This window comes from Dermacentor albipictus, chromosome 4 (genome assembly GCF_038994185.2).
Source record: "Dermacentor albipictus isolate Rhodes 1998 colony chromosome 4, USDA_Dalb.pri_finalv2, whole genome shotgun sequence".
Classification (NCBI taxonomy): domain Eukaryota; kingdom Metazoa; phylum Arthropoda; class Arachnida; order Ixodida; family Ixodidae; genus Dermacentor; species Dermacentor albipictus.
The window spans coordinates 133,535,666-133,556,903 of NC_091824.1; the positions used below are offsets into that span (position 1 = coordinate 133,535,666).

A 21,238-nucleotide genomic window follows, 5' to 3' on the forward strand; every position below is an offset into this window, starting at 1 on the left:
TTGAGCTTCTTGTCCCGCCATCTCACGCCCACTCGTAATTAGGTAAGGATACGGTGAATCCAAATGGCAAGGCTCTAAACATTTACTTGTGATGGTGACAACTTCGCAAGTGTGGTAACAATATTCTCAGGCCCTGCACACATGGATTAGCCGAAACTAAATAGGTTTTTCTCAGACGACTGTTTCATTATTTTTGACGATCTATGTGGCAACCATTATCTGGGCGACTTCAAAAAAAAAAAACTCACTGGACGTCTTATTCCTGTTTGCAATTTTTAATAAGAGAGTGAAAAATTATGCGTTGATGACGATGGCGCATCCTTATTTGCGAGCGCAGTGGTACGACCTCCTAAGGATAAGTAAATTTAAATGCCTTTTACGCGCAAAAACCACAATATGATTGTGAAGCACGCCGTAGTGGAAGATTCTGCATTAATTTCGATCAACAGGGATTCTTTATCGTGCACCCAATGCACGGTACATGGTCGTTTTTTTGCATTTCGCCCACATCGAAATGCAGCCGCCGTGCCCAGGATTTGATGCCTTGCCCTCGGGATCCTCTTCTTTCTTTGTGTTTTATATTTCATGCTGTTCTCTCTCAAAGATGAATCCTTACTAACTAGCGCTAATGTCGACCTTAAAAACGATGCTGCACTGCAGCGAGTGGTCGACTCTGCAGCTTCCGCACCGACCGTAAAGCCTAGGGCATTGTACGTGCGGTGGTAACAGCGTTTGCCAATGAACCGAGGACTTTACGGATCACACAGAGTCGATGGACGCTTGCCCGCAGCAGCCCACCGGGGTCTTTCCTTGTTCCTGTTCGTAATGGTCAGCCAGACACAGCGAACAAAAGCACGAGCGGCGGCTGGAGGACGATTTTCTCGCTGCCTCATATTTACATCACCCTTGCCCACTCCTTTCCTCTCTGTCCCTCTCTCTCTCTCTCTCTCTCTCTCTCCACTTTTTTCTGTTTGTTTTGTTTTCGTTCATGTGCCATCACCAAGGGCGGTGTGTCGGCAGTGGTTGCCGTCTGGAACGTAGAGGCCGAAAGGAGGGCCAAGCGGAGAGACGCAACGACAGCGAGGGTGGAATCGTCTGTGGCGCGCTCGCGTGCGTTGACGCCTCGCCTCCGTGAGTCGGCGAGAGCGCAGCTCGTCCCCATCCGCACGCACTGCTCGCTGACTCGTGAACTGCCGGAATAAAATATAGTGAAGCGAACAGCCGCGGCGGCGCGCGTACGCCTGCACCTAACAACGACGCAGTGCGGTGCCCCGTACCGAGTGCACGTGTACCCGGACGGCCCGGCGAACGGAGAGGAGGAAAGGAGGAGGTGAGCTAGATGGAGAAGGGCGGGTTTACAGTTCGGTCTCCGGCGTCTGAGTTCTTGCTTTTTTGTTCCCCACGTCCGGAGTTCGGAACGTGCGTTTGACTCAGCCGACTTCTCTGTTGCCCGCGACAACGGCGCTGTCTGCGACGCGTCAGTCCGCGCTTCCGCTGCCCCGTACTATACAGGAGCCGGTGGTGCGACAACATCGCATTGCGTCAGACTTGGCCGAGCTAAGAAGTTCACGGTAGTTTCGCAAGGCGAGGGGAGTGAGGTGCGATCCAAACAGCTGCGATAGAGAAGCTCAGCTGACAGCAAAGTGCTCGCTGATTGAAGTGCGCAGCGCGCGGTATTCGACGTGCCTCCGCTACCGGACAGTACACCTGCGCGCGCGCTTTGTGGCGTGAAGTTCGCTCCAAGGCTGTTGCTGCTGCTACCGTTGCATCTGGAAGAAAGGCGCAGTTTGTTGCAATACACGGGACCAGCTTGGCGCGACATTCAAAGCGTCAGTGACCACACAATAGACTCTGCAAGTCTCTCTTAATTTATATTTCTTTGTGCCCCCGTCGTTCTCCTTTTTTTTTTCGTACGCTTTGGCTTCCGGTATTGAAGACGGCCTTCGTCCGTAAGCTACCTGTATAAGGTGAAAGCCTCGGCGCCGTTGTCGCTTACGAAGAAAGCGTGGAGAACCCTGCATCCGGTGAGGGCGCGCAGTGTGCTGTTATCGCTACCTGCAAAGACCGGTGATTATGACGGTGGTGTGCGCGCGCGCGTTCAGAAAGTGATTCTAGCGGCGTCCGACATTGCCTTCCCGCAGGGAAGACGTACCTCCACGCCGTGTTCTGCCGTTTGCCACCCGCGATGCCGGGGTCGCTGGAAGAAAACGGCATCCCGCTCCTCCGCTCGGACAGTGGCCTCAACGGCCACGCGACGAGGAAGAGCAGCGGGTCATCGTCGTCAGTGACACGTCTACGTGGACACAGGCCCAGTTCGAGCGACGCCGGCGACGCCTACGTCGGTGAGTGCCCTATAACTTCGTGCCTAAATCCTAAGCACGAGCTCTACTCATCGTGCCAATTTATACCAAGATTTCCAAGGCCGAGTTCTATATATGTACCTGGAAAGCAGCAGTTCCGTTGGCTTGGTTGCCGGAGTCGCTAACAATTTAAGAAATCAATACGAGATCCGCCTACAATGCTACTGCACCTACCCTTTGTTTATGCTTTCTTTTAGCGTAAAAAGCCACGAAAATATCTGAAGAAAACAATTGGAAAGGACAGGAAATAGTGCCGCTCGCTAGTGTAGTTTACCCAAGTGTCAGCGTGCGCAAACATATTGCTCATTGAAATCAGATGCGATAACAGAGGACGGCAAGATGAGTTTGTTGTTGGTTCATGACAGTAGGCACAGCACAGCAAAGACGGTATGGACGGAAGCAAACACGCGGAGGGCCGTGGTATCTAATTTTGACATAGAGCTTTCTACAATTCCTAGAGGGAACTTTGGCGCTTCAATTGTTCATCCACAATGGGAATTACGGGTAGTACATGGATTTGTGTAATCTTCGTACTTGTGGCTTCGGGCTTTTTTGAGGCTTTGTTTATTACCCTTTATCTGGGCAGATATTGGTCAAATGTCAAAGCCATGTATACTTTATTTTTAAAGCAGAGGGCAATAAGACTGCAAGTACGCATAATCGGTGCTAACTGCAGTGATTCCGCTTGTCCATGCGTCCGTGGCGTAATAAAAAACATTCGGGGAGCCAGTCTCTAAGAACTGGCCTCATTGTGCGAACCCGTTAATATTTGCGCATGTTTAACAATGCTTCAACCCTGGGGAGCCATTCAGGCTCTGAGGTTTGAAAGTGGTACACAGCTATATTTCTGCTGATGCTTTTCCTTGAAATATAGCCGTTCGATGTGGCAATAAAGAAAAAAATAAAGCGTCCGTGGCATGATGGTTTCCCTATCGGGCTTGTGTGCTAGAAGTCCTGTGCTGCAAGTCGTTCGAATCCTGCCGTCGGACAATTATAATAATGTTTATTTTATTATTTATAACGCAGTAATTTCTTAAATGCGATCACCTCGCAAACTCACGAAACCACTTAAAGCCAGAAGGACGAAATTTAGTCAAATCCATGTCCTACCTGTCATTCCCATGCTGGCTGGACCGCCCCAAGCTCCCGTAGACACTAGCGTCACGGTTCCCTCTAGTAATTGTATGACACTCTATGACGTTTGCCTGTCTCGTGTTTATTACGCTGTACCATTCGTGGATTCAGACGTGTGCTAGTGGCGACGCATATTTAGTTACAGACCTACCTATTAGACATACTTCAGCTTAAAAAAGAAAGGAAAGCTGACGTATGAGCCTTAAAACACATGTTCCCAACCGGTGCACGCGTATCTCAATGTGTTAGTGGCCTGCTCTCGGCATTGAGGGCACGTCGGCGTCAAGTGCCTTTATATTTACGTCGCGAGACAATTCGCTTATTGCTTAGGTGGTTAGAGCACGCGAATGATAAGGAGCACGCGACTGATAAGGTCATTGTTTCAATGAAAATGTCTACATCGTTGCCGGCGCTGTCAAATAAGTACAGCGAGGAGGCAAAAACCTATACACGCGTGTATTTTCGTCGCCGAGACAAACGTGCCCCTCGTCAGTATACGCTGAACTCACGGCAACCAATGACATGTGCTGGAAAGATGTTGTCAAGGGAAGTAGCAAACTATGGACGCTGTGAAGCTCACAATGAACCGGGACTGTATGCATCATTCTTTCAGTACTCGATGTCCCACTGTATAAACGTCGTTTTCGGATACCTAATCTACGCGATTTAAATATTTTGCGAACAAATCGCTGGAATGTCAACATTTCTGACAAGGCTAGCGCTCGTCTTTGCCTTCGTTTCTTCTTGTGTCCACATTTTGCGGTGCCACCCAGATACCATTGCAAAATGGCACCGCGCGTCATAAAAACAGAGAAATTCGGTAGCCGCAACTCCTCGCCATTTGCGTCTTCTTCGAAACATTTGGGCGGCAAAATTATACAGCTTCTCGCAGTTATTTACTATTTCACTTTATTCAAATTTAGGAACCAAAAATTTCTTGCAGTATTCAACGCGAATATGTTACATAAATCTGGAAGCCTCCGTTATATGGTCGCGATATAACGCAAACAAATACAACAAAAAAACGATATAGCACGTATGCCGTTGAAACAAAACAAAAAACGTGTCATTCACATGTTAGCAGCATATACCGAAGTGATACGTGAACATAATAGTGTGCTAGTTGAGGAACACTTTCTTCCTGGCAAGTAAGTCGACAGAATACGCATCACTGCATGCGTCTGTAATGGATAGTGATTGCGAATTTGCAAGCAATGCACTGTCGGTTGACTGCCACACTACAGGAAATAAAACTTCTCACAATACAAATTTACGGATATCGATCTCCGTTCACACGCATTCTTATCCGTGGACATAATACGCGATATATAGACTGGACGGCGCATGGTAGCTAAATTTGTCTCGCGCTGTCATAACAGGGTAGCTGTTGTAGAATACAAGTTTGTTTGTTTGTTTGTTTGTTTGTTTGTTTGTTTGTTTGTTTGTTTGTTTGTTTGTTTGTTTGTTTCAATGCCACTTGCAGTAAGTTCCCATTCGCTTCGAACTAATATTCACTTGAAGGCATCAACCCCACCCTTCCGACCTTGGCTGTCCGATACACTTCCTTAACCTGAAAATAGTCAGTTTATGCGGAAGCTTTTCTAGCAGCTATGCATCCGACTGCTTTAATTCGAAAAAAACGTGCAGTAGCGAAGTTCCCCTTTATTGTTCTTTGTAATATGCTGTCATCATTAAGTCATGCGTGCGGACATAGTGCGTTCAGGGCTGAAGGTCGGGATGCCGCTTCACGGGTTCCGAATAAACTCACTTTTAGGAATTTTGCTTGAGTTATGAATGCGTTCAGACATTTGCTACTGCTGCTCTCCCACGGCCCCCAACATATGGTAATGCCGACCCTCGGGCCGATGACCTTGTATTTACCGCGAGTTCCCGGCGCGCCCAATGCGCTTATGCTGTACAATTTTGTGATAACAGTGCGTACGAGTAAAGGACATCCTGCAAAACATCTACAGTGCCCCACGTATCAAGGTCTCAACTGGGAGGGCGCTTAGCGTTCTGTGTTAGATACCGTCTTCAACGGAGAGTGTGAAGACACGGGAAGGTAAAGGGCGCCTTTGCTTCCTTTTTACAAATCGTAAGACACTGACGTCCTGTAGATCTTTCTTTTTTACTTCGTTATCTAATCTTTATGTGTGCACGTGTATACAGTGGACTCCGGATAAGCGAAACTTTCTTAAACGGAAATTCCGGATAAAGAGAACAGTGGTATGAACAGGTTGGTTGCCCATACGCGCAATGTTAACAAAGTTCGGTTAAACGGAACCTACTTTTTGTGAAATCCGGTTAAATGAAACTTTGACCGAAACTGCCACCTACATCATCGGCGTACGGAAAACGAAACGTTCGAGATACATGTGAAAGGTTGATGCTGTATGGAGTGAATAAAATGTAATCCATCAGGCAGTTGCAGGAAAGATAGTGCAAATTAAATTTGTCCAAGTTGCAAAGGTGTTTGTGTCATGAGGAATCCGCTAAGCAAGTAATGATCCCTGAGGAGGAAGACAGCAACGGAATCGGTACAACCGTGCAGTCTATAGCAGTCGCTACTACTTCGTTCTCAGCGCCGGGAATAAGAGATCCCATGGTGATGATTCCCTAGTTACCTGCTTTGAAGAGACAGTCGAAAATATTATTGGTGGAGTACGTGGCGAAGGCCCTAATTTTATCAACAAAAACGCAGAATCACCGTCTCGGTGCGCGTCACTGTTTGGAACCGGACAGCACGAGATGAAGTTGAAAGTTTGAAGCGCTATTTTGAACGCAAGGAATGCGCAGAAGCATTGAGAATTCTTCCGCGCATACTTAAATAACCTCGTGCAAGAGAAGGTTATACAATATGAAAAACGGAGCTTTTGTTTTCCCCAGTATTAAAATGTGCTAGGTCATTCTGCGAACAATACGACTGTTGATAATTTTTGCGTCCTTCGCGTAAATGAAACATCGGATAAACAGAACACGTTTTTTTGTCCCTTCGAGTTATATATTTAGTTAGCCAGGCTCTCTTGTTCGTGGGGTTTAACCTCCTAAAACCAATACAGGGGCTATTAAAGGTGTCACAGCAAAAAGTTCCGGAGTAATTTTTAACCAGCTCGGTTTCTTGCAAAGTACACTAATGTCTACGCACATGAGCCTTTATTGCATTCCGACTCCCATTGAAACGCAGCCGCCGTAGTCAGGGATCGAACCCCCGACCTCGTGTTCTGCAGCGGAACACTCAGCAGGGCAAAGAACGAAATTATCAGGCGCCTTTCGTTGAAAAAATAGCGCGCCGATCATTGTCGATGACCGACGTCAACGAATGATGGCTGTGCTCTCCTAGGTATAGTTAAATCGGTGTCGCGGTTTCGAATTGGCTCGGAAAAGTGGCTGCCGACGTAACCGATTCACTGTGACGCCTCAGATAGAACTGAATCAAGTTCATTCGTTCACGGTTCTGACAAGGTATTTAGTTTACCACATTTAGCTAATCACATTTAGCCAAAAGATTTTAAAAAATATCCCTTTGTTGTGCAAAGTTCCTGTGAACGTGGCATAAGCTCCACGTAGATTGCACTGGTATTTCGTAAGATCATGGCTAACGTTTCCAAGAACAACGCTGAAAACTATGCACATATAATATGAATGAACTTTTTTCCATCTTTTCTAATCTCTTACTGCTTTAATACTCAATGGACAGATAACAGGTACTCGACTCTGCATGTTTAATAAGTAGGCAAATGCGCTCGTCTTTCGCGATCTATAGTGGGCGACACTAGACGACCTACAGCAGTTGCAACTGGAACAGAATCTATATCCATGGGGAGGAAATTTGCACCTGTTAAGAAGTGCACTACAAAACTAAGAACTGGCGTCGTCGGTAAATGTAACGCTGTTGCGTGTCTCTACAGAGCCGCCAATCCTTGGTTCGCTTTCTCGCTCACCGGAAGGCGCCTGCGCGCAGGCACACGCACATTAGAGTAATTCAGGAGTCGCGCGTTGCGTGCTTAATGATGCACGTTGCATATCGACAAAAATAAAAGAACACCAGCGCAACGCCTCATCAAGGAATAAGGAAAAAAGCTTTCGCCTGACATCTTGGCAAGCGAGCACGAAAGTCACATGCTGGGAGTGCACAACTTTCCGTCATATATGGTTGTAATTGCTTCCGCGGTGGAATCGGCCTAACAAGCGCGTCATTAACTAGGTGTGGCGGGACTGGGAGGGCAGCTTGGGATTGTGTTGAAAGAGAGAGAGAGAGAGAAGTATCATCTGCTTGAAGAACAGGATGAATGAGGCACTTAGGTACGGCATCGTATACGTAACTGTCATAAAATATGTTTTTCCTTGTATCGGGCTATAAACACTCGGCAAGCTTTTGTGCAGTGTTTCACCATATAGAGTCACTATGGCGAGCACGATCGAGAAATGCCGTGCAACCTTAAGAGGAAGCTTTAGCTCGGGTGCTCCCATCTAAATACGTGTAAAAGGAGAATTCGTTTTTCTCTGCAGCCACTGCGCCAACTTTGACGAGGTTTGTTGCATTTAAAAGAAAAACTTAAAATCTAGTGACTGTTGGTTTCGAATGTTTGATTTAGATCGTCAATTCTTATGAAAAATTGGCAAGAATCGCAAATTTTCAGAAAACGAAACTATCGAGTGTACAACTCTATAACTCAGCAAAAAAATGATATCACAATTATGTGACTAGAATATAATAGTACATCTAAAGCAGAAAAGAGAGAGATATATAAAGAGGAAAGGCAGAGAGGTTAACCAGATATCAGCCTCCGGCTTGCTACCCTACACTGGGGATGGGAAATAGGGGTTAGAAAGAGGACAGAAAGGAAAACGTTAAAAAAAGGAAAAAAAGACACGCACACTCGTGGACAAAATTGTTGTGTTACGCATGAATCTCAAAAAGTTTGGCAATATGGAAATACAGCTTTTGCAGAACCATTTTACACAACGTAACAAGTGCACATAAGATATAGATTGACATATTGAATTTGTCCGTTTTTAATGCTCTAATGGATGCCGTTTACAGGACCGATATATCTGTTCTCGATGCAGAGCTATTAATTTGTAAACTTCGTGCTTCTTCTTCAAAGTTTCGAAGTTTTGGAAAGCCTTTTACACAATTCAGGCCCTAAATGGAAATTACGCTTCAACAGTCACTAGAAGTCACCTTTGCCTCTCAAATGCAACACATATCATTAAAATCGGTCCAGGGGTTATCTCAGGAAAGCGTTTCTGCGTTTTACATGTATTTAAATAGGCCGCATCGGAGTTGGGCCTGAGCTAAAGCTTCCTCTTAACACTGATCTCATTTGCCTAACGCGTGTGCGAAAGTAAGATCTTTAGTCCCAATACGTGGCGAAGGGAGAGTCTCACGTACTGCCGTTTACGCAAGCCTTAATTCCCGCCCTTGAGTAGACGCACGGACAGAGCTGGAGAGATCTGAATACATCTGTACGAAAATGCAGCTGAATTCTTGTTGCTTGCGAGGTCACGCGCATCGATCGGCGATCAGGTTCATTTGGATGCACAGGTTTTACTGCGAGATTATCGTCACCAGAGGAAAAATAAAATGCAGATGTTGCGTCACAATTTGACACGGTTTTTCGCTGTTTTGCTGGCTAACACACGACCGTGTGTGCCTTGACCATGACAAAGAGAGAGAGAGATACTGTATTTCCGTGCCCATATGCACCTATATTTCAGCAACTATGCACCTATATATTATCACTGGGTGAATTGATTACGCGCCTCACCGCCTTACCGACTGTGACGGCATACCTAAAGCCGCCATCGCTTTCTTTTCCCACGTTTTACTCTCTCTTCTGCCATCATTATCGCTTTTTTTCTAGGCATTTGTGACTGAATGACAGCAAGCGCAGTGATGTCATAATATAAAACTCCTTATGGCCTGATAATTTCTTATGTTCATACCTGATTATATAAAAAACGAAAACCTTAACCCTTATATTCACATTTCATTCGTAATGGGACATGCGGTTCCTATATTAGAGAACGAGTGTGATGAGCAAATGAAACGCGACGTTTGCGATTTCCCGGGTTTCACACACCGGATCCCTCCCATGTGACAAAACGTATTACTTTTTTTAAGTGGGTTTTATGAAACATGTGATTTTTTTCTTTCTTTACTTAGGCCGTGCCTAATGTTCGGACACATGCTGAAAATCATGTTAACCCACTATAGTCCCACCCACACAGTAAGATAATAGGACTCTACCAGTACGACTAGTACGTACAGGACTGCGCTATACCAACCATAGTGGGTAAGCCGTGTAGCTTCGATTAGCGGCATTAATGGTGCCAGTAATGAGCCGCAGGTGTTACAGAGACCGACTGATCGTTTGAGGACGAAAAGTGACAAGACAAATGAAGAAGTAAATACTAAAACGAACTTACTGTAAGTGAAATATCAATCAATTTAGCGCCAAAACACGCGCGCTTAAGTGCGCGTTGTCCTTACTCTTGACATCAAATGCATGTTCTCTCGCTTAAGTGTCTAGAGTAATATATATGTATCTAGCAAAAAGAGACAAAATAGCTGATTATGATCGGTGTGCTGCATGCAACAAAATTAGAAGCCACACCTGATTACTCCGGTCACACCTCGTCCAGTCCTTCAAGGAAGCTCGAAATATTTTACATTGTACAATAGCTGGTGTTTCTACGAAGACTAAATAATATTTAAACACAGCCGTTGTGAAATAACAGGACGCTTTCTTCGGAGACATGCCGTCGATCATGGGGTGATAGCTGACACGGTATAATTAGTCGCTGTAATTAACAAAAATTGATTTATTATATTTTACGCTAACAGTTTCAGCGGGTTCACTGTAAATTGGAAACTGATGAGAGCTCTCCGTACAAGCCCCGTCGATTTTGGACCCGGAAAAATGCAATTACCCGCGGAACTATGGCACGACGAATTTCGGCTATCGGACCGCGCGAAACCGAAAATTGCAGGTTGCAGCAAGCGCAAAGCCGCGCCCCTCGAGGACACGTTCTGCTTACGTCACCCAGCAGCGGGCAGCCAGCTGGCTACGGCTCCGGGCTCCTCGCTGTCGCAGCTTGTCGTACATAACTACTTTAGATCGCAAAAAAAAAAAACAGTTACACAGTCATTGGTACTTTTCCTGATGCGTTTTGGCGAGTGACCCCCATCGCTTCAGTCATTTAGGAGTCGTCAATCCTACCTAGTTCGGAATTCCTTTGCTTGAAAATCATCGCCACGCTCAATATTCGTGGCGCTGCGGTTTCCTTGCTCAATCACGACGCATATTTCTTTTTTCTTACTTTTTTCCTTACTGGCTTAGTTTAGTGCATCGCTTTGTTGATTCTTGCTGTAGGCAACAAGGATCTTGCTTTGGATATGTGGACAAATGCAGGTTAGTTGTTTCCTATATAGGGCCCTCAGAAAAATATGTGGGCGCATTTCGAGCGACGCAGGTAACATAGGTAATGATGTTTTACTTACGCCAGTCAGGACTTATAGACGTTCTTTATCTTTTAATTTCTGGACTAGATTTGTTCGTTCTTTCACTTTGTTCTTGTTTGTCTTTTATTTATGTTTTAATAATTCTCCTTGTCTTCGTGATATTCCGTCAACCCTGTTCATTATAGCAGGGCTGTCTATTTCAATTTCATTAAATTCTCTCTATCCCTCTCTCTACTAGTTCTTCACTCTTCAAAAAAAGCTTGCACCCTTCGCGGCTTATCTTAATTGCCCCGCAACAATAATCGTCACCTGTTTTGCTTGCGTTTCCTTTCTTGAAAAATCTGCGCCCACTGCTTTCCTATCGCGAGTGATGTGTCACGATAATAACGCGCATGCCGCTCATGACCTGGAAATACCGGTCTCGCAACGATAAAGAAAGGAAATGCAGGCAGGACAGATGACGATTACTGCATGTTGTGGGACAAGATAAGCCCTGAAGGGTGCAAACTTTTAAAAGTGTTGTTAAACCTTCCTGCAACGCTTACACTACTCAGTGCCCCCTCCACCACTTCCGCCTCCTACGTGATGTGTAAACCCTGTTGGTACAATACACGAACCAAGTAAAATCGGAGTTACAGTTGCACGTATACGTGATCCTCTGCATGCCGCAGCGGCCGTATACCAACAGCTGCTCGTTGGCTCAGAGTATATTCGCTCGTAAAACCTGGCCGCATTCACCCTTCGCGACAACCCTGGTAGGCATACGCTGCCTCGATTGCCTAGATCTCATTGCCATGATATAGAACAGTATGCGTTAGAGCTACTTCAGCGGCATACATGTGCTCTAAGTATAGGCCATGCGGATGCCGTCGCATTGGGCTACTCGACGCGGTAACGTTTTGCTGTGCTGCCTGTACAGGGTGATCATTTTTAAGTTTCGTGAAATCTTGAAAAATCGCCTGTAGCAGGCACCATAATCCTTTTCCTTGGGCTGGATTATTGGAGGAGCTAGGTGGGCTTTACTAAAATGATAAATCGAAACACATATTCAATTAATTAACAAAAAATCCTAATTAAATTATTAATTCATCTACGGCACATATTGCCATTTACGAATTGTAGCGGGTGAGCTTCCATGACGTGTCTACTTGAAATGAATTCCCAGGATGACACCAGTTTCGGGATATTATTTCCCAGTGTGTGGAGCTAAGTACATGGGCGTTCAATTTACTTTTGTGCTTCAGTGCCCAAGAGAGCGATTTGTTAAAAAGTAAGTGGAACAACAGTGCATATTTAGGGCAAGTTTGATGGCGCACATCTCCAAATTTGTGCCATTCTGGAAATTCATCCCAAGTGAATACGCTTTGCAATGTCGCCGGCTGTAATCAGTAAATTGCGACATGTGAAGTAAAGTCATTAATGCAAAAGATAATCTATATTTTAATGAACCTTTGTTAATTCATCGAATACGCGTTTCGATTTCTCGTGCAAGTAATGTCTGCCTCTCTGAATAATCCAGCTCAACGGCTAGAATTGTTTCCTGCAACAGGCCATATTTAAGAATACCATAAAACCTAAAGACAATCACCCTGTAGATCACCAACGCGGAAGGAGGACAATGTATGGAATTTGCAGTGCACACGAGTGTATGCGGTGTACAAGTGGTGAGCTTCCGGCACAGTTCGCGAGAGAAGGCCCAACAATTTAACTGTGCCGTTAAACTGCCCGCACATGTGACAGCTGCAGGATCTCTGGGTTTTGCACAAGTTTTAATGGGAAAAAACAGACTGACGCAAACATCTCCTACACATATACTTTCCTTCGGCGACATTAACGTATTTATAGCCCTATTTATTTTTAAGTTTACGAAGGCTGGCTCTGAAACTGGAGTGGGTTGTGAAAGTGATATTCTGCCAGAATAGATATTTTTCCTCTTCTGGCACGTATGAGCTGCCGGATAAGCTAGCTTGTTTGAAAATGAGAACATATGTACGTGAGAAAGGATTCGGCAGCTAATGCAGCGTGTTTCAGACATTTCTCTTGCGCAATGATTCAAGTAAACCGATATCTTCTTTGCACACAATGTCTCGAAGGTGCAATGCAAGCCGAAAAATACTTGGCGCTCCTTGGCCATCCCTTGGCCTTGCGCCGCTAAACGCCACAGATCATCATGATCAAGCCACAAGATAAGCCTGGAATGTTTACTCTGATTTCTAAGCAGAGTGTCCAACCGAAACTTTCTTCGTTCCGGTTTTAATTCTGGTTCAGCAAAAAGGTTAACTTCCGGTTTCACTTTGTAGCAAGGAATAGCGGTTCAAACCGGTTCGAACCAGTTCATATCCGTTTACGTAGCCGGGGAATAAATACCGAAACACAAAAAGAAATATATTGTACAAGAAGAATGTATCTGGAGTGTTAAGAAAGATTTCAAAAAGGTAAGCGTGCTGTTCGATCAAGACCCAAGTACTAGTTACAAATGTAGGGTAGACTTGTGCAACCCTGAAGAATCAGTCTGATTTCTAGCGTATCTGTTTCTTTGGAACAGTTGCGCTGAAAATTTAGATTACCTGCATTTAAACCACACATGTCAAAGCGTTTCCCGGGTATATATTTAATTTCGTATGCACGTGCATCTTTGTCACTCTCACTTTTATTAAATTTCACCTCAGTGCCTTTTACTCTACTTTCAAGACTGCAGGCTAAACTTTGCACCGTTTGTAAAGATACACTTACAATGCCCCAGAGCACTAATTTACTGCAAAATATCAATTAACGTGAGCACTCTGAGCTTCCCGTTCACACTGCCAATAACTTGCCACGTATCCCCCCCCCCCCTCCCTTACTTTCACAATATATAAACAATGTGTCTCGTTTAATTCCCCGAGGACAGCGAGGGCCCTTAATACACGAGCCTCAGAAGCGATACGTTATTTCCACTGCCCCTATTTCAGTCTATTGCCCAGCAAGGAGCCCTTCGTCAATTCAGCGAGACCTATCAGGGCGCCCACTATCCGAGAACTGTCAGCGATTTCAATTGCTCACGGTTGTATTATTGCCTGCCTCCCGGCGCGACGCGTCAAAAACCGCCATAACTTTGCTGCCACTTCTAAAATGACAGCAAACCCACGTGCATTTCGAAATCGAGCAGCGTGGTTTAGCCACAAGTGCAGGCAATTTATTGATGACTCTACAGAGAAGGCGGCTGACATTCGCCGAAAACCGTTATTTTTTTTCTTTTCGGTTTTGTTTCGCAGTGCAAAAAAAAAGAAACTATATAAGCGTTCCGGTTTAGCAAAAAAATAATAAAGTTTTTCCTCGATTATTGATACCCTGTTTCTAAGGGCTCTTCCTCAACAAAAAAGCAAAAAGGAAAGAAAGATTAAGTGAACTAGTAGAATGAAAAGGCAACATATCTGTCTTATCTGTTGGCAATAGGTAATTGTCTGCTGCAACAGAGGAAAAAAAACCTGGGGCAGTGTGGGGACGATAGTGAAAAACGACCTCTTTCGTCAGAAAACAAACGAGTGCAGAACCAGAAGGTCCACACCATGCAAACGCTTTTAAAGCGACCCCAAGAAATGTGTGTGTACAGCAAAACAGTGCCATGCTGTAAAGATAGGCCAGAAAAGAAGGTTCATTATGAGGGCATCCATCCCTCGCACGGTGTCTCCGTGCGTTCTTTTCTAGATATAATGAGCCTTCCCCTAACTACTGCGGTCTAGGAATCCGTATAGTTATCCAACATGTTGCAGCCATAAACCGGAGAGGCGGACAAAAATACACCATATTATCAAAGTATAATCGTTTCAGCACCGATAGTCATTTACTAGTTGCTCAGGTTTTGAAAAAGTCTTTTTGAGGCGCGACCCGGGCACAGTGCTTGAAATAATAGTGCGCTGTCTTTAGTTGCGCGACCAAAGAGCATTTTACCGCTAATTTCAGTCCGCGTCAAGAAACTACGTTCGAATACAGCTTTGTCGCAGAACCCACGTCCCGCACACCTGTGGCACCGATGGCGTACGTTCCAGCTTCATGGTGCTGCATGGATTCCGAGCAGCCTAGTTCGACGTTCTTTGCGCACATCGCATTCAGTACCTTGTGTATTAGCCTATACAGCGGAAGCAGCGAGCTGAGCGACTTTCAATAATACCATAACGATAAAGTGGCTTTTCCTGCATAGAATGTTCAGATTCTATGGGGTTCGCTTGATTATAGTGGTTGGTCACTATTAAATTAAAAAGATAAACTTTGTACTTAGCCACCAAGTTCTGGAAGGGCCAAGGGTCACCACTTGCGGTAAATTGAGGAAGGCCTGTATTGTGGCGAGAGTGCGAGATGAAATTTATTAAGAAAGAAACAAATGAGTAATAAGAAAGAAATGTAGAATGATAAAAAGAAATTGGGCAGAGATAATTAAGACTTCTTACACGTGGGAATGCAAACGCATTGTAGGCCCTTTAGTGAAATGTTGCTTTATGCGCGTTCCTTGTCCGCGCAAGCTCTTGCTTGCGTCTAACTGTGAATTGGTTGGGCCAAATCAATTTCCTTTTCAAAGCCATTAATTTACTTTGCTTGCACTTAACTCCCTGAGAAATTTGACGTCAGTTCGGGTATTTCTTGACTAATTTTTCTCTTTGCGCCGTCGGCCATTTTTGGTACTATTATTCGGTCGCGCCGCCAACCACGACTGATTTTCGCGTAACGGGGCACATAATTCTGTGGCATTATTAGCTGTACACATGGCCTCAGGGCAGAGGCGTGCGTGTGTGCGTGTGTGCGTGCGCAGGAGAGAGACGACGAATCTTCTAGAAGACGTTTTCGGCTGGTGGACCAGCCGAAAACGTTAAGTAAATACGTCTTTCAAAAGGTTCGTCGTCTCTTTCCATGCATACCTTACGTCGGACCCTGAGTGCTGAGCTTTGAAGGAACTCCATATATATATATATATATATATATATATATATATATATACACTCTGCCCCCTTCTTATTTTAGCTGCCGACCGGCTCTTGAAGGCAAGCTGTGCAAGCAGGAACGATGCGCGATTTGCTAATGTCGCGTCAGACCACAAAGCATGCTTTAAAACTTAGATTTCGGGAGGAACGATTCCGAAAGATCCGCAGAAATGCATCCGGCGACTCGTCTTGTGGGTGTACATAAACATAGAAGCTCAAGAATATGAACGAAATCCTTCTTGAGTTGTCCTCTGAACGCTGACAACACCAGAGCCACTGTGTAAAGTTTGTTCAGTAGAAGCCATATGACCTGCTCTTGCTCATCTATAAATATCCTTAACAGTCGCAGCTTTGTCCAAACGCACTCAACGACGTTACGTAACTCTGTGCTTTCAGAAGAGGGCATTTTAAGCAACCGAAATGCTTTCATCTTGCTGACAGGACACACATTAGTAAGCGCGACATCTTACATGCTTCGCAATGTGGAAAAAGACTTCAAAGTTCTTATCCTCCGCGATTACAGGCCTGAAAGCGCTTTTCACTTTCTTACTTCGAAGCTTCCACAGAGCATCCTACTATTTTTCGCAGCCTGAAAAATTTATTTCTCCCTACTCACAAATGCCTACAAAGCTCTCTTAAGTAAGAGGAGGAAAAGATACAGTAACTGATCGGTTTGACAGACTGAAAGACGTGAGTTAGGCCATTCCGCTTACGCCTCATGTCAGCCTGGGTTGAGAATAATAGCCTTTAGCCAATCGAAAAACGGCGTTGGCTGTCGACTGTTCTTTGTACTTGTGTTGCCTGCGTAGGCTCTGGGCTGTGTAGCGGTACACTTACATTTCACGTCAAATCAACGGCGAACGGTACACCGAAAAACACCCTATTCGTTAGCTTTGTTCTTCCGCTGGACGATTTATCCGTCCGGTGATAGTTTGAACCGACGAACTTTCGGCGTCAGGCCGTGCTGCCTGCATTGGAGCCTTATAGGCTGCTTTATAACGTTACTAAGCTTGCCATGAAGGCATTCATCACGTCAGCTTCGACGTTTGTCCTCTAGTAGACCCAAGTGGTATATATTCAGTTGATAGGTGTTGTCTACTCAAGTTTTTCACCCAGATGGATATACGCTTACCTTCTATATCGAAACGAGTGGCTGTGGGGTTATTTATTCAGTAGTAAATTCTATCACGCCGTTCAGTGCCTTCGTACGATCTGTGCGCTAACCTCATCAATCATATGATTTTATCCGCGTTTTTCCTTTTCATGTGCAACCAGTGATGTCCCGCTTGGCATCTTGGACAGAATTACCATTCGTACGTACGCATGTGGGTTCCCACTCCGTAAACAACTTCATAAAACGCGGACATAAATACCACGGCTTTGCGGAATAATTTTCCAACGCATAGACGAAGCAATATAATAGCAGACTGGGGCTGATAGCGAACAATAATACAGAATATCGTCTAACAGCAACAAGTCTTGATAATTTAGGATGTTTAGGTGTGTTGTCATTCTTTCATTTCGCAAGAAAAAGAGCATCGCAAGCGCTTAATAAAAAGAAGTAAAACCCATCAGCATAGGCAGGCTTACTGCGTGCACTGGCTTACTGCGTTTCGGTGGGGTTAATGGGGGGGGCTTGATAATGTACGTTTTGTCTTCATTTTCTTCGCAACAATGCGTCTTTCTCCGGAAAAGAAATGCAGACATAGTAAGCGCGAGCTCTGCTATTCTGAACTATTTTACTGCTTCTTTACAGTGTTCTTTTAACCTCCTATGTAAGACCCGAAGACGGCCCGAGGACATAATTGTTTTTGAAGTCTGTTATTACCACCGACTGACGTTCTACAAACATAAAGATACTTTTTTTTAATACCACTGTTGGATGCCAGAAGCGTGGGCAAAACACAACCATCTCCAGATATCTATGATGTGGTAGCATTTGTTTTTCTTTGCATAAACACAGATAACGATGCACTATTGCGTTCCGTTAATGGCCAGGTTGCCAAGTGATGGTGCATCCCGTATTTTTTATGTCATTACGCGAATTCGAAATTCACTTCATGGTTGCTTTTCGTCGTCCGTGGGTGTTATTCTGGGAATTGTCAAATTCCGCCATATTGACAAAATTGTAATTACAGTATTTTGATACAGAGAGGCCAAAGCAGCGCTAAGGGCCAACCAGAGCAGGCAAGGTGTCAAATTCGAGGATATGGCGGAATTTTACAATGTCCAAAATAGTACCCCGTGACGACACAATGTCTTATATCAAATTAGCATCGATTTCCCCGACAGCTGCCGGCAAGAAAACGAGCAAACCCTTTTCATGCAGTTCCGCGAACTCTGACATAATATCCGGGATGAGTGCAGTACCGCAATCGCTCCCTTGTTCACATTGAAAGGTACTGAATGCAATTTGGTTTAATAGCTCTGTACTATTTGTTCTAACATTGCCACAAGGATTAAAGTTCTCCCTTATGTAATGCCTCCGGGCCTTTAAGGTGAAAGTAGATGAAATATATAAAGAAATGAAATATACAAAGGGTTTCAGGAGGCTGAACCATTCGAACTTGGGATGCGTCGTTAACGAAGGAGTAAAGGTGACGTCTGTTTGCTCAGCCTGGAACTTATAGAATCGGTCTTCTTTGCAACGTGAGTAAATGTGTTGGTATGTAAGCAAAAAAAAAAAAAACGAAGTGCAACGCAGTACGTCTCGAGTGAGGTCACCGTACCGCCTCTATCGCGTCGACCCGCGGAGCTGTACTTGGAGCCTAGCCAGAGACTTGATAAGCAAAGCGAAAAGGGGTCGAGTGGATGTTTTGAGCGAGCGCGTCTGTGCGTGGAGAGACGACCGCTACGGCAAACATAGACACGAGAACGTATAGCACCGTATACAGCGTAAACACATTACACGACACATATAATACAGTTGCGCCCCAGCGTTTACTACGCAGACACAGCGAGCGGCATGAGAAATATACGTATCTGTGATCGGGTTAGCCGTTTCTGCAAAATTAAGGAGGAACAATTAACACGCCACACTTTTAGCGTCTATAAATCAACGCGACAACAACAACAAAATGTTTATGCGCAAGACATAGAGAGCATTTTGATTTACGTAAGTTTTCTTTCTTTTTTCTTTATTTTTGTAGTGGCTTCCACAGATGTAGAAAACGCGTTCGAAGCGCCAAAGAGAATTGTCGTGGAGAGATTCCCTAGCCCGAATACAGTAAACATACCTGAATGTCCTATAGGAAATGTCTACTTCTATCCCAGGGCTCTCGAATTCTTCATAAGACGGAAAGTACTGGCAAAAAAAGGATGTCCGGCAAGGAGAGCGGATGCCCGCAAGCATGTGGTTTGCAGATGACATTGTCCTCTTCAGCAACAGTGATGACTCCCAACAAACAATTCCGAACTTGAACCGCAAAACCTGTTTTGGAACCAATATGCAAAGTAAACTAAGCTAACTTGCAATGAGGAGCGCAGAAGAGGTTCGGAAAAAGGAGACAAAACAGCGTCTTTCCTGTCTTGTCTCCTTTATTCCGAACCACTTCTGCGCTCCCCATTGCAAGATATGTCGAACCCACTAGCCCAACAGCTTACTACTTTAAAGCTAAGCTAATGTTCGCTAGTTTGGCCAGAGAGTAAGAGTTCGTGCTTCGTAAGTTAAACGCATGCAGGAACACACTTATATAGACAATGTAGCCACATGGGACACAGATCGTGAGAAGGACACCTCTATAGGTGAGTTATGGTGAATACTAAAATTTAAAGGTTGGCTCGAAGGCATATTATATGTGTGTAAAAAAAAGAAGGCGTGAGCGCGTGCAGTAGACACTCTCAAGTCATTAAAAATAGCAGATGACGGTACTTCTGAAAGAAAAAAAAAACAGTATTTAATCAGTCCATTCCACCAGTACTCATATTTTGGCCTGAAATTTGGAGGACAACATTTAAACTTATGTAAATAAGCCCAGCACGCAACCAGCGCTGGAACGGAAAATATGTAGCGCTAAATACAGCAAGAGGAAAGTATGGGTTAGAAAGAGAACCGCGGATGTTGCTGATTTCCTAACTTAGGTAAAATAAACGATAAGTAATGTTTGCCAAGTGATGTAAGGGGTAGAGCAGGTAGCCGTCAATCTATTTGATTAATTGAGATTGGATTATTTGCGTAGTTGGGGCGTAGGGAAGTGAAATGCAGCATAATACTGCAGATAATTAGCTGGTGTGACGAAATAAAAAAATATGCAGGCGCAGGATAGCTTCAGCTGACGCAGGACAGGTATAATTGAAGGTCGCTGAGTTGAAGAGGCCTTCGCCCTGCAGACGTAAGTTGGCTGATGATGAAAAAAGAAAAAAAAAACATGCCCTGCAGCGCGTGTCTCCAGTAGTGCGCCTGTACTTGCACTATATGTTTATTTCATTTTATTTTACTGAAGCAGAGTTATTGCACGTCGTGTATTGCCAGAGAGCTTAATTCCATCTCATCAGTCTGGTTGCATAAAGAGACAGAGTCGACTTATTCGATAAATAATAATATGCAACTATCTCATTACGTTCTGCTAGTTTGATTTCTAATGAATTGGTTTACGGTACACGTTGTTATTCCGGAATATAAGCTGGCCAGTGCTCAACGAACGTCCATTTACTACAAGAACCGCGAAACTAAATCAGCTACAGCAGAGTCACCTCTAAATTCTGTGTCGCAATACATGGGCATTCCGCTTATTGTTTTCCAGAAAAGTGTACCGTTGCTCTGTGGCGACAAATCTACCTGGCACGTCGTTGCATTGTCGTGACATATTTTTTGGATGGAAATTTCAAAACTAGTGCCAGTTGCATTATTTCTACTTTATAGGTGTGCCTCGAAAACTGATCCTGGCTTGATTTGCGAAATTTCAATATAATAGGTACTCCCGATTAAGTAACATTTAATTTAAATAATGTGGCAGCGGCAATTAGCTAATATAACGCTACCTATGTCATGCCAGGATTGTCCAACTCTTCAAGCAACAAGGCTGAAGAAGTAGAATAGCGCTATCTGCCGATTTGACTTCCACATCGCGTTACCCGGTGACTTCAAAAATGCGTTGACGTTAATAATAGCATAATAATAATGCGGTGGTTTATCAAAGCAGGCCTTTTTCAGCCACGAAAAATATTTTGGCAATGGAACTGTTCCCATAATGCTTACGTTGTGCCCTCCCTGCATCATCATAAGAAAAATAATGAATCAGCTGATGAAAGTATACACTTGTTTCCGCTGCCATTTAGCGATTCTGTGAGCACGAGGTCGCGGGCTCGAATCCCGGCCACGG

At 44.5% G+C, this 21,238-nt stretch overlaps 1 protein-coding gene across 2 annotated transcripts in view; it reads left to right on the forward strand.

Moving 5' to 3' along the window:
• Positions 1-1,418: 1,418 nt before the first annotated feature.
• LOC135898404 (ATP-binding cassette subfamily G member 4-like) overlaps positions 1,419-21,238 on the forward strand; it is a 66,957-nt gene continuing 47,137 nt past the window's right edge. The window contains exons 1-2 of one of the 2 annotated variants that reach the window (XM_065427318.2): positions 1,419-2,024; positions 2,142-2,342. In XM_065427318.2, the coding sequence (XP_065283390.1) occupies positions 2,186-2,342 (157 nt within the window). In that variant the 5' untranslated portion in view covers positions 1,419-2,024; positions 2,142-2,185. Of the gene's footprint in view, positions 2,343-21,238 lie in introns of both variants that reach the window. The other variant, XM_070537600.1, reaches the window with a different exon arrangement.